The sequence below is a fragment of the Thamnophis sirtalis genome, unplaced genomic scaffold, assembly GCF_051295495.1.
Source record: "Thamnophis sirtalis isolate CommonGarterSnake01/CBP01778 unplaced genomic scaffold, rThaSir2_p1.2 scaffold_3, whole genome shotgun sequence".
In the NCBI taxonomy this organism is placed as follows: domain Eukaryota; kingdom Metazoa; phylum Chordata; class Lepidosauria; order Squamata; family Natricidae; genus Thamnophis; species Thamnophis sirtalis.
This window is the reverse complement of record NW_028261383.1, coordinates 27,092,698-27,106,191: the sequence shown is the minus strand read 5'-3', so window position 1 is coordinate 27,106,191 and position 13,494 is coordinate 27,092,698. Positions and strand designations below refer to the sequence as shown.

At 42.6% G+C, this 13,494-nt stretch overlaps 1 protein-coding gene and 1 long non-coding RNA gene across 3 annotated transcripts in view; one reads left to right on the top strand and one right to left on the bottom strand.

The window, feature by feature from the left end:
• Positions 1 to 13,494, top strand: part of LOC106545924 (E3 ubiquitin-protein ligase TRIM11-like) — a 103,121-nt gene continuing 89,627 nt past the window's right edge. The window contains exons 1-7 of one of the 2 annotated variants that reach the window (XM_087711687.1): positions 1 to 427; positions 1,874 to 1,969; positions 2,566 to 2,796; positions 4,256 to 4,278; positions 6,726 to 6,844; positions 7,639 to 7,671; positions 10,958 to 12,342. In XM_087711687.1, the coding sequence (XP_087567813.1) occupies positions 14 to 427; positions 1,874 to 1,969; positions 2,566 to 2,796; positions 4,256 to 4,278; positions 6,726 to 6,844; positions 7,639 to 7,671; positions 10,958 to 11,451 (1,410 nt within the window). In that variant the 5' untranslated portion in view covers positions 1 to 13 and the 3' untranslated portion in view covers positions 11,452 to 12,342. Of the gene's footprint in view, positions 428 to 1,873; positions 1,970 to 2,565; positions 2,797 to 4,255; positions 4,279 to 6,725; positions 6,845 to 7,638; positions 7,672 to 10,957; positions 12,343 to 13,494 lie in introns of those variants that run through there. The other variant, XM_087711686.1, reaches the window with a different exon arrangement.
• Positions 11,982 to 13,494, bottom strand: part of LOC148047711 (uncharacterized) — a 62,655-nt gene continuing 61,142 nt past the window's right edge. Inside the window, exon 2 of the long non-coding RNA XR_015696170.1 lies at positions 11,982 to 12,036. This is a non-coding gene — a long non-coding RNA (uncharacterized LOC148047711). The remainder of the gene's footprint in view (positions 12,037 to 13,494) is intronic.

Below are 13,494 nucleotides of genomic sequence, written 5' to 3'. Positions count from 1 at the left end.
GCAGGCGGCGGCGATGGCGGCCGAAGCCCCCCTGCAGGATTTGGTGGAAGAAGCCACCTGCTCCATTTGCCTGGACTTTTTCCAGGACCCCGTGCTCATCCCGCCGTGCGGCCACAACTACTGCCGAGGTTGCCTGACCCGCAGTTGGGGGTCGTCGGAATCGGAGGCTTCCTGCCCCCAGTGCAGACAGACCTTCGCCCCCTGCAGCGTCTTCTCCAACAGGCAGCTGGCGCGGGTGGCTGAAGTAGCCAGGCGATGCGGAGGCCATCCGGGAGAGGAAGGTGGGAATTTCTGCTCGAAGCACCAGGAGCCCCTCAAGCTCTTTTGTAAGGACCATAAGACCCTCATCTGCATGGTCTGCGACCGATCCAAAGAGCACAAGGGTCACTCGGTGATCCCTGCGGAGGAGGCTTTCCCGGAATACCAGGTAGGAGTCAGCCAGGAGGAATCGCTGCGGAGGGGTGTCCAGATCCCCCAAAACTCTCCTGCTGGATTCGGCCAAAGCCATGTCAGCCCAAATTTTGGTTTCTCCGTCCCTAACCTGTTGCTTCTGGGATGACTGCGACCAGGAGACTCAGGCAGCTCACTTTGCTGCCATTTCAAGTATTCCTTTGCCTCATGGCTTTTATTGTTTTATCAATGTATAAAATACAAAGAAAAATAAAAATGGGAAATTAAGGGGTGGGGAAGAAAGCTTGAGGTACAAGGGAAGAAAGAAAGTGTTGACTTCCAACTCTTTTTAGCACAGTACAGTACAAGATAACAATCCAGCCTCAGATTTTTACTATTACACATTAGTATATTACTAGTCATTTCTATAACAATAAATATAATCAGCAAAACAACAACAACAACAACAATAATAATATTTTTCATCACAAACACAAAATCCAGAAGTGATATCCAAACAAAAAACATAATTATAGTCTCCTCTTTGAATAAAATAATTTAACCATTTCTACTTTATCTTCCTTGCTGTGGATCTATGTATTTCTAGTTGCATCTTTATAAACGACCACCATTTATATTAACAAAATTCACTGTATTCTTTCAGATTCTCTGAATCTTATTCTTAAATATTGTTTCTTTGTCTTGCTGTGAGCCACCCAGAGTGAGTGAGCAGCATACAAATTTTATTAAACTTGGAAACTTGGAAACTCTCTAACTTTAAAGTGAAAAATACTTTCCCCCCATCCATTTGAAAACACTAAACATTTCTTTATCAACATTTTTAAAATCAAAACTTTCTAATGGCCCTTTTCTTAAACCTCTCTTAGCTTAGTAAAGATTAATAGTCCTTAAAAATGATTGAGAAATGAAAGTCACAACACTGTCCCTTTGAAAAATAAATTCCAAAATTGCTGCTTCTTCAACAACCCAGATCCTAAGCTTTCAGCACAGGGGCTGCTTTGAAGCACAGCTCCTGAAGCTACTTACAGACCTTTGCTGTATCAGAGGATTTGGGGGAATAATTCTAGGACTTTTCCTAAGCCAGGAGAGTCCTATAAGAATGTCGATTCCTTCTGTTGGCACCTGAAAGAGCTACAGTCCAGGGGAAAACACTTCGGGTGTCCTTCCCCAGGCGTGTTGTCTGTTGGCCATCTTTTCACCATATGTCACCCTTACAAATATTCCTCGACATAGAACCTTTCATTTGGTGGTTCTTCGAAGTTACAACGGCAATGGAAAAAGCCACTTACAACCCTTTTTCACAGTTATGGTCATTGGAGCATCCCTGTGGCCACAGGATCAAAATTTGGACACTTGCCAACGGCCATGTATTTATGACGGTTACATATATCTTCTAACTTGGTCTTCCCTCCGATGTAATTCTTTGTGGAAAAGAAACTCAAAACTTTTATTTTCTCTTCAGACGAAGGTGGAGGATTGCCTGAAGGCTCAGAAGGAGCAGAAAGAAAAAATAGCTACATACAAAAGAAACACAGAGGAAAAAGTGCAGGAGATGCTTGTAAGTATTGATCCAACGGTGAGGAGCTTCTGAGCTAATAGGAAGGAGAAGCCCATCCGCCACCTTTAATAATAGGCAGCCTGTGTTTTAGTACAAGTTCTGACTTAAAGGAAATTCAAGATAAAGACAGTGTTAGGGCAGAGAACTTGTTCTTAACCTGGGGAATTATATGTCCCCATTGCCTGAATGAGTCACAATTGGGTTTAAGTGCACCTTAAGTGAGTTGTGTTCTATGCAATAGGTTTGCATAAGTGAGTTGTGTTCTATGCAATAGGTTTGGCTTGCTTAATAAATTAATGGAAACCATATTTCATCTTGTGGAAAACATAGTGAAGTCAAATATTTTTCTGTCCCCTTTTTGAAAATCCCTGATTGCCAAGAAAATTTTCATGAGAGATCATTTAAGCCTTTTTTCTTTCTTTTTAGAAACCTCCCCCCCTGTGTTTTTTTATTATCGAAAAGGTTTTTTTTCTCCTTAGGAAATTCTCCCACCTGGATTCTTCAAGGAATCCATTTCGTTATTATAAAAATAAAAATAATTAAGTAAAATAATTAAAATAAAAGTATGCCTTTGCTTTTTTTCTTTCTTGTTCCAGGATCTCATCAAAAAAGAGAAAGAAAATGTAGTGGCTGAATTCAGAGAGCTACAACTCTGGTTAGAAGGACAGGAGAAGCTTCTATTGACTAGAATGGAAGATACAGAGAAGGAGATTATGGCAAGAAAGGCGGAGGGTTTGGCCAGGCCAATGGAGGAACTCTGCTCTCTTGACCATCTCATCCGGGAGATAGAAGAGAAGCTTCAGCAGCCAGCCAGCAAACTCTTACAGGTCAGGCAGGAAGTGGAGATCATAGAATCCTAGGGCTGGAGGGGAAATTGGAGGACTCCAATCCTTTGCCCAAGGCGGGAGTCCTTATACCATCCTGAAAACATAGTTGCCCAAAGTGTTATTGGAAGCCTCCAGTGATGGACAAGTCAGAACTCTGGGAGGGAAGCTGTTCCAGTGGTTAATCATTCTCACTGTCGGGAAATTCTTCCTTATTTTAGGTTGGATCTCCTTGTGATGAGCTTCCACCCCGTGCCTCTTGTTCTGCCCTTAGGTGCTACGGAGACTAAATCGATGCACTTTTCTCTATGACAGCCATTCAAGTATTGGGAGATTGCTGTAGTGCCTTCCACAGAATACTCTTTTTGACTCTTTCCTTTTTTTCCTTTTCCATAAATTTAGTCAAAATTAAAATAGTGAAAAGTACAAATGGAAATAGAGAAAATAGGGAAATGGAGAAGGATAAGAATAGGAAAGAAGTGTAGGATAAAGAAGAAAGGGAAAAATGTCTCTGAACTTTTTTTCTGCACAGTAAAATACAAAATAAAATTACAGTCTCAACTTTTTATTTTTGCAAATTCAGTCATTATTAGCCATGTCTAAAAAAAACAGATTAGTCTAATAAGGAAAATCAAGAATCTATTTTTTTTTTCATCTCAAACACAACATTTAGAAGCAGCTTCAAAGTAGAAACAATGGATTATATCTAATTACACCAGTCAATTTTGTCATTTTTTCTACCTCCATCTCTTTTTCCATCCATTCTTCTCTTGTGGAGATTGATATATCTTTCCATGTCTCCATGTAGGATTCTGGCTGTACTCGACCAAGTTCAAAATCTTTTTTTCAACTCCTCATTTAGAAATCTTTTTGGCGCTCTCTATGGAAAGGAACAGTCATTAAATGAATTACTTAGTCAAGGACTACCTGTAATGGCTAAGAGCTACATAAGGTAATACAGAAAAGCAGGCCATGCGAGAAGCAAGAATTCAAAGTCATGGTCACTGTCTGTATTCTTCACAATAGGGGATGTGGTGGTGGGTGCTCTTTGTAGGGTCTCCCCCTCCCCTTAATCTCCAGGGACAGGAGAAACCCAACACTGATGACCTTCTACAAAGTATTATAACCACTTGGATTTCCCAAAGGTCCTTGATTCTAGAAGCATAAATGCAGGGGATTTTTTTTATCCTATTGATGCACTATTTTGTTTTTCCAATATTGTAATTGTGTTGGATTCAACCGGGGCATAATTTTTCTTAGGCAAAAAAGTAAAAACAATATCTCTCCAAAAGAGGTTGAAGATCTGGAGGGAAAAGAGCAATGGGATTTTTTTCACTGACAAAAATGAAAGTAGTTTATATGTTTGTTAGTGTCTGATTGTCCAGAGGTTTCGCTCATTTATTATGTGAATGTAAGAGTGTAATTTTATGCATAGGAAATGCTTTGTCTCTTTATTTTTCAGGACATTGGAGGCATCTTGAAGAAGTAAGTAAATCCACCCTTTTCTTTATAAGAGATCAGCAGCTCCTCCAACAGTTTTCCTATTTTGGAAAGTGCCGTTTGTATTTAGCAGTATTTGAATGTAAAGACAAGATACTGTATTTCAGGGCCTTTTAGACATTTTCTCAAATAACACAATATAATTAGCAGTATTTGATATGGTGAATTGTTATAGTATGTCACACACTCAGCCAGATGTTTAGATTGAATTTGGCCATTTTATCCACCTATTGAGTCCTTCCCAAGAAGAGAAAGATCTTTGATGGTTTTCAAGATATCATTGTAGGATGTAAGTTGTTCCAAGTAATGCAACTGTCATAAATGCATACCAGTTTCGAAGCACCTAAAACTGACCACTTGTTCCACTTGGTCTCTTTTGATAACCAAGGCCTGGATGTCTGAACTATTCCTTCCGTAGTCCACTATAAGGTCCTTGGTCTTATTGGTGTTAAGGACCAAATTATTGTCTCCACACCATGAAAGCAATTGGTCCACCTCATATCAATAGGCAGACTCATCTCCCCCCTTCCCCCTAGATATGAGTCCCACAACTGTTGTATCATCTGCAAATGTAATAATAGTATTACTGGCGTGAGTGGGAATGCAGTCATGTACCTAAAGAGTATAGAGTAAACTCAACACACAACCCTGTGGTGTACCAGTGTTAAGAATTAGGGCAGAGGAGGTGTGATTGCCTAATCTGACTGGCCAGATGGGACATCCATAATCCAAATGCAGATTGAATGAGAAAGCCCAAGGTCTTTACGTTTAGACACTAGTCTACGTGGAGGAATTGTGTTAAATGCAGAACTAAAATCCATCAAGATCAGTTTAAATGTTATATCCATCATCTAATTACCTACATCAACCATATTAGTCACCGGTCATCAGTACATTGGTAAGATACAATCCATTGTTTTGGCAAAGATATTCACAAGAATTTTGAAGAGTAGGGAGCCCAAACTTGAATCTTAGTTGCTTCTACTAGATCTCTCGTTTAACTTGATGAGGGTGGATGAGTGCAGTTCGGAGTCAGGATCCACTGAGTCATCATGGTGCCCATATTTGAATGACAGCCAGAGAAATGATTGAAGCCTGGGAAATGGGGGCCCTTATCAGTCAACAGGAGTGCTGATTTACCACTAGCTTACCAAGTATTTAGGATCTGGGATGGGGCATCACAAGAAAACACAATCAATGACTTAATAGCTGGCCATCAACACCCCATGTAACAACTAAAAGCTACACACAACCAGGCACCACATAAATATAAATCGTACAACAGCTCAGTGCACACATTCAAGGCGGGGGGGAGAGAGAGAGGTTCCTTGAAGATGGGCTCCAGCATGAGTCCGAAAGGTCAGAAGAGAAAACCTCTGGTGACCAACACAGACTGGATCCTGTCACTAAGCCAATCCTCAAGCACCATCTGGTGTTTAGAAAGCTTCTATTGGCAGGTTGATAACGGTTACAGGAACTGGGCATGGCTGGTCTAGGGAAGAGAAGGACCAGGGGAGACAGGATAGCAATAGCAGTTAGACTTATATACTGCTTCATAGGGCTTTCAGCCGTCTCTAAGCGGTTTACAAAGTCAGCTTATTGCCCCCACAATCTCGGTCCTCATTTCACCCACCTCTACCACTAGCTTACCAAGTATTTAGGATCCGGGATGGGGCAACACAACCCAGTGCACACATTCGGCAGGGGCGGGGGGAGGTTTCCCTGAAGATGGGCTCTTGGGCTTGTGACTAACACAGACTGGATCCTGAAACTAGCCAATCCTCAAGCATCATCTGGTGTTTAGAAAGCTTTTATTGGCAGATTGATAATGGTTACAGGAACTGGGCATGGCTGGTCTAGGGAAGAGAAGGACCAGGGGAGACAGGATAGCAATAGCAGTTAGACTTTCAGCCCTCTCTAAGCGGTTTACAGAGTCAGCTTATTGCCCCCACAGTCTGGGTCCTCATTTCACCCACCTCGGAAGCATGAAGGCTGAGGTAAACCTTGAGCCGGTGAGATTAGAACCACTAAACTGCAGATAACATTCAGCTGAAGTGGCCTGCAGTACTGCACCCTAACCACTGCGCCACCTCAGATGGTAGTGTTCCAATATTTGTGAGGCTGCCACAGAGAGGAAGGAGTTCAACCTGTTTTCCAAAGCACCTGAAGGCCAGACAAGGAATAATGGATGGAAACTAATCAAGGAGAGATTCAACCTGGAAATTAGGAGAAATTTTCTGACTGAGGAGAATGAACCACTGAGACAGCTTTTCTTCGGACGTTGTGGGAGCTTCATCACTGGAAGCTTTCAAGAAGAGACCGGACTGCCATCTGTCAGAAACAGTCTGAAGTCTCCTGCTTGGGCAGGGGGGAGGGGGTTGGACTAGATGACCTACAAGGTCCCTTCCAACTCTGTTATTTTGTCTTGCCAGGTACCAGGCTAAGGAAACATGTGAGAATCCACAGGATTTACTTCTAGAGCCAAAGTGGACAATCTGGAATTACAGTGATACCACTGTGCTTCTGAAAAGTGTCATGAAAAAATTCAGAGGTAATAAACACCTGCCAGGGTTTTATGCTGGATGACATTTTGAGAATCCAAGAGAGATTCTCGTTGGTTTCACATGGATCAAAGAGGGATCGATTTCAGGATCAGAGGTGAAGTTATGTTTGTAAGTTGACACTACCCATATTATTTGCATCCTGAATCTATGTGCACTGATCACTGGGGATGCAGAATCAGCTTCCACTTATTCTATATATAATGGAATAAATAGAGATAGTTCTTGACTTACAACCTCAGTTGACCTGAACATTTCAGTTGCTAAGCAAGTGCCCCCATTTTCGAAACGTTTTTGCCACAAAAAAATCACGAAAATCACTGTTGTTAAGTGAATCGTGGTTGATAAAGGAATCTGGCTTCATGCATCGGTTTTGCCTGTCAGAAGCTCCCCAGGGAGGTTGAGGAGGACAATCCCAGAACCATGAGATGCTGCAACCATGGTAAATACAAGCTGGTTCCCAGGGCCCGAATTTTGATCATGTGACTGGGGAGGCTGCAACAGTCGTATGTGTGAGAACTGGTCATATATCACTTTTGTCAGTGGCGCTGTAACTTTACTACACGCATAGTTGAGAACTACCTGTATACGGAATATATAGTAGAATATATTTATACCTGATGGAATATATATAGCCAACAATGGCATTTTGGCTTGTCGCTTTCCATATTCCTTATTTCCTGATTTGAGTCCAAGGAAAGCAAACCAGGGTATCTGAAGGGAGGCCCTTCTGTTGCTCCAATTCCAGTGATGAGATGCTGAATTCCTCCCTTTTCTTCCCCAGATACTCTGGAAAGTGGACTTCAACTACACAAAGGTAAATATGAGTTATAGGAATTGGAATTGCTTGCTATTTTATGCTCTGATGCCAGTAACTATAAGAGAAACATCATAGATGAACAAAAAGGAAAAATATAGGATTAGGTACCTTAAAGTCTTTGATGATGCAGTAAACTTTAATGATTTTATGATTTTCAAAGAATTACTTGCCATTCATATGTACCACATGAGCTAATGCAGAGGAGACAAAATCCTTGTGTGTCTGATCACACTTGGCCAAATAAAACTGCTGTTCTGTTCTGTTCTGTTCTACTCCTACTCCTCTCCATTCCATTCTACACATCATCTAGAAAACTGAAGTAAATCTTCAGGTGTGGAATGAAATATCTGAACAAATGGGAAAATATGAAAGGAATATTGAATTCCTACCAAGCTAATAACATCCTGTTGATTTTACTGCCTGATTATAAGTTGGTGAGAGATGAGGTCTTTGGGAGCAGAGAAATTAGGTCCTCTGAGTCCAAGGAAATAGCAAGGTTGGAGCATCAGGATTGGCTCTTCCATGTGGGTCATCAGACTGGTGAAAGCAGAGGTTTCCCTTGCAAGAACCTCCCCTTTTGTATATGCCTGTGACCAATGTTCCCTCTAATTTTTTTTCAGTGTGAGCGGAAAAGTATAGTGTTTGAGCGGCACATTTTCATGCCTGAGCACCTGAATTTTTTTCACACATGTCACCTAAGACAACAACAAAATCAGTGTTATTTGAAACTCAAAGTTATGTTTATTCAAGGTACCCGCTTAATTAAAAGTGTTATATAATATCAGTATCACTTAACAACGGTCCTGCTTAGCAACCAAAATGTTGGCTCAGAAACTCTGGCATTGAAGCACGCAAGTCTTAAAGCTGTCAAGTTAAAAGACCCTTGCACCCCTAACCCTTTAGGGAAAAAAACCCCAGGGGTCTTCAAACCTGACAGCTTTAAGCCTTGCTGACTTCAACTCCCAGAATTCCTCCTCCAGTCATGTTGCAGCAACGTCATCTGCGTGGATCTGCTTCATCTTCGGTTTTTTTCACAGGAGGTAGGGCTGCTGCTGAAGATGCCAACGAGCCCCCACCACCACTAGAATATGCATTTGTTTAGCATGACATAGAATAGTCTTTCAACCAGAAGTATGGAATAAAAGAGAGACTGATAAATATTTAAAAAAATAAAACCAAAAAGCAGCTATTTATTTGAGTTCTAGATAAACATTTAGTTCAGATTTAATAGTGTTTCAGAGATGTGGCTGTCAGCTATTTGTGTATGTATGTTATTATTATGGAAGGTTAGATGAGATTTCACCAACATTATTCACCCCTGATTAATGCATTCATTCTAATAATCGAGTCTGACTCTGAATTACAAATCTATGTCTGAAGAATCTGGGTTAAGTTTTGGATTGGAAATTTGGGGAACATGAAAGTTTATGCATAATTTTTGTAATTTTTTCATTGGGTCTTAATGATGATTTTATTCATTTGGGATTTTTTTCACAGGCTTAACACAGCTCTAAATTTGTCATTAGGAGCAATGTAACATTGGCCACTAATGTATTGTATACAGGTTGCCTTAGAAGGTAATACCTTTTGTATAGTAGGAACTTAAGATAGGCAGACTTCATACAGATAAACAATTGAGAAATATTGTTCTTTTTAAAAAGCAGTGTTAATTGCTGCACCTTTCTCATATTAAGTATATTAGCTCAAGTTCATGTTAGGAAAAACTTTCAGTCTTAAAGGTTTGGTGAGGAGAAATCCAAAAATTCTTTTAAAGAATTTAAATTAAATTTGAGGCTACCTCTGATTTCGCTCTCCCTCCCTCAGTTGTGCAGCAGCGGCAGCTCTCAGCCTACGGCGGCAGCGTCACACAAGCTGTGGAAGGAGGAGGAGGAGGAGGAGGAGGAGGGAACCAAAGAGAGGCTTTTACAGCCAGGACCGTCCTTGCACCTCAAGCCGCGTTTCTTCCTGCAAAGCCCTTCGGGCAACCCGAGAGTTCCGCTTGACGCCAGAAGGGCTTTGCAGGAAGAAACGCAGCTTGAGGCGCAAGGACGGTCCTGGCTGTGGGGCGCAGACTCGGCAAAAGCCTCTCTTTGGTTCCCTCCTCCTCCCGCTCCTTCCACAGCCTGCGTGACGCTGCCGCCGTAGGCTGAGAGCTGCCGCTGAAACAAGTTTGGGGAGGTCCTTTGCGGGCGGCCAGTTCTAGCCACCCGCAAAGGACTTCCCCACGTTTGCTTTGAAAGAAACCTCTGCGCGGCAGTTAGAAACCTCTGCGCGGGGGTTTCTTGCCATGTGCGCGGCCGCGCACGTGCGCACCTTAGAGGGAACAGTGTCTGTGACACCCTGATGCTCGCAGAGAAAAGGATGGAGCTTCCTCATATCCCATCATGTGCCCCAAGTTCCCTCTGGATTCTGCCAGTTCAGAATTGAAACATGGCAGCCTCTTGTTCTGCCTGATCCTCTGAATTAATGCTCCAGGTAGAGTCCCTGTTCAACCTTGGCTGTCTCACCCAATCAGTGAAGGCAAAGCCAACCACTCTTCACTCCTAATCCCATTAATCTTACCCTCAAGATGGAAGCTAAAGAGAATTGTGCAGGGAGGCTGGAAGAGGTGGAGCCCTATGAAGTGTCTGAAGGACTTGGCCAGGAGTCTTCAACCTTTGGTCACTGTAAGGTTGGTGGACTTCAGTTCCCAGAGTTCTCCAGCCATCATGGGGGAGCTGGAGGGCAATCAGCAGAGGGGAGGTCACATGGGAGACTAGAGACCAGGGGAATTGACCAGTGGAGCCAGGAGACGAAGAGTGAACAGAGGGGCCAAGAGTGGTAGAGGTAATGAACGGATCTTGAAGGGATGCAGCTTAGTGGTAACTGAAGGGGAGTCAGATAGACTGGAAGATGGGGAAGGTAACCTAAGTGAATGGAACAAGAAGGCCAGAGGGGTGCCAAACAGCTCGGAGGTTAACAGAGGATGGGAAAAAGATAGTGGGGGAGTTCTTGGAGAAAAGGGAGCAGAGGGGACCTGGAGACTAGCAGCCCCATTGGGGGAATTCTGGGAGTTGAAGTCCACAAGTCTTACAGTTGCCAAAGTTGGAGGACTCTTGACCAGGCAATGGCTTAGGTGTTCTTTAAAAAAAACAATGAGTCTTTCAGTCCTGGAGGGGATGTTTGGAGGCTGAACCCCATTCACACAAGAGGCCGTAGGGTTAAACTCTTGGGGCTGTAGGCACAAACTAGGCCTCAAGCTGAAGCTCTTATTTTTTCCCCCTTCCTTCCTTTCCCTTTACAGCGAATGTAACTCTGGATCCAGGCACAGCCAATCTTGACTATTTTGATGTCTCCAAAGATCAAAAACGTGTCAGAAGAGTTAAGGGAGTTAAAGGAAAAGATACTGTCTCAGATTGTAATTTCCTTGGCTGTCAGACGTTCTCAACAGGGAGACATTTCTGGGAAGTAATTGTAAGATATGAAGGAGACTGGGCTATAGGGGTTACCAAGAAGACACTGAACTTAACAAATGCTGATAAGCAGACAAAGCGGTGGGAGTTTGGAAAATCCGTATGGGGATACACGGCCTTCTCTGAGTTAGAATACGATTCTCTGAACTTGGATGAGGAGCCCACAAGGATCCGCGTCTCTCTCAACTGCGAAGGGGGACAAGTGACCTTCTTTGATGCCAGCACAGCAACTCTGCTCCATACATTCTCAGACGCTTCCTTGGTTGGGGAGACCCTTCGGCCCTATTTCTATTTGTACGAAGGTGCCTGCCTGACACTCCCCTAAAAGAAGGGAGAACCATAGGCAAAACCTTGGAAAAATCCCTATTTGCCAAGCGGTGATCTCTGAAAGCCCTTAAAACAGATTTTCCTCAGCTTTTTGCTACTTCAGCTTCCTTTATTCTTCTATGCCCCCCTGATCAATCAATCAGTCTATAAAGGAATAACTTGATCATCATTTCTATTACTCTGGATAAGAAAGCCGAGGTGTCCTAGGAGCTTTATAGGCTTTAACATCATGTGTTCAGGTGTATCAGCATTAAAGGTACCTTAGAGCTAAGCCTGTCAATCATGATTTTATATGTCTGTCACACCTCTCCATCCCATTTATGGATGATGCTTGTTTGTTTCATGTTAGTTGCAATCAATGATTGTGTAGGTGCCCATAACTCAGGATATTCTGTAATCTTTCCCTTTTTTTTCATTTCCTTCCCCCTTTTTAACCAGTTTCCTTTTGACACATAATTGTCATAAACCAACAAACCATTTTAAGGTTTCAGGAAATATTATACTCAATATAAGCTTTACGGCCTCACAGGTTTTTTTTTGTTTTTTGTTTTACAAATCCTAGTACTTTTTCTATCTTTTTATACTTACGTAGATTATCTACTACAATCGGATTACTGATTGTAGGATTGATTGTAATTTTATAGGTGTCTTGTGGATTGTAGTTCTTTTGCAAGTTTATGCCAATAAATGTATTCCGTGGGATACATAGAAACTGAAGATGCACAGAAAACAGAAAAAAATAAAAGATACCATCTGTTATCAAGATAGCGAATGAAAGTGTTATGTGCCCTAAATGTGTCTCCTGGCTCAAGACAAAAGTAAAAAAGGATTGTTAATAGAATTGTTAAAATGAAATATGTCATTAAATAAATACATTATTTGAGAACAACACTGTTTTTCCTTCTTGCTTTAAGCCACTCTGCCTTTTATTGAATAACCAAAAGTAACTTGAGTTAAAGAAGAAACCAATCTAGTGTGGTAGTTAAGAAATCAAGCTGGAAGCCATGGGTTCTAATCCTCCCTTAGGTACAAGGCCAGTTGGGTGACCTTGGTCCCTTCACTCCCACTCAGGCCTAGGAAGTTGGCAATGGAAATCCACTCCTGAATCTTTACCAAGGAAACTGCAGGGAGATCCGTCCAGGTAGCCACTAGGGGCCAACAATCTGAGGCAACCCAAAACTGGCTTTGATTTTGAGATGGGTGTTATATTCAGTTTGGTCTAGTGGTTAAGGCACCAGGCTAGGAAGAGGAAGACTCTGAATTCAAGTCCTGCCTTAGCCATGAAAGCCAGTTGATAACTTTGAGCCAGTCATTCTCTCTCAGACCAACCCACCTGAGAAGGTTGTTGGGAAAATGAGAGGCGGAAGATGTGTTGGATAGGTTTGCCACCTTGAGTTATTTGTAAAAATAATAAAAGAAGGATACACGTAATAAATAATAAGGGGAGGGAAACCTAACTCTGATATGGTGGCTTTGAATGCTGAGAACAGATCTCTGGAGCACCTCAAAGCATCTCAACAACTGAAGATTGAGGAGTTTCTGTTGGCAAAGGAGCAAATGAGGAATCCTAAGGAACTTACCTAATACAGGTAGTCCTGGATTTACAATTGAGCCCCAAATTTCTGCTACCAAGTGAGACAGCTGTTAAGTGAGCTTTGCCCCATTTTAACTATCACTGGGGAAGAATGGAATGAAGAGGAAGAGGTTTTGGCAGGAAAGAGGAGGAGAGCAGGGGAGAGAGAGAGAGGGGGGTAGGTGCGTTTGGGGGGGGGAGAAGAGAATGGGGCGTCCTGGCTCACCTGGTCTCCACCCCACTGTGTGGTGAGGGGAAAGTGACACATGAAGATAGGTTGAGGAAAGGGGGAGAATGGAGTGAGGGAAAATGGAGAAAGATGTGCAGGGAAAGGAGGAGGAGAGAAAGGGAGGCAGGCAGGGGAATCAATGGAGGAGCAGAGGCAGTTGCAGGAGAGTCCAGCAAGAGAAGCAGAGAGGAGGAAGAGGAAGAAAGGCCGACCAACCCAACTGTGTGATCCGCCTGCTG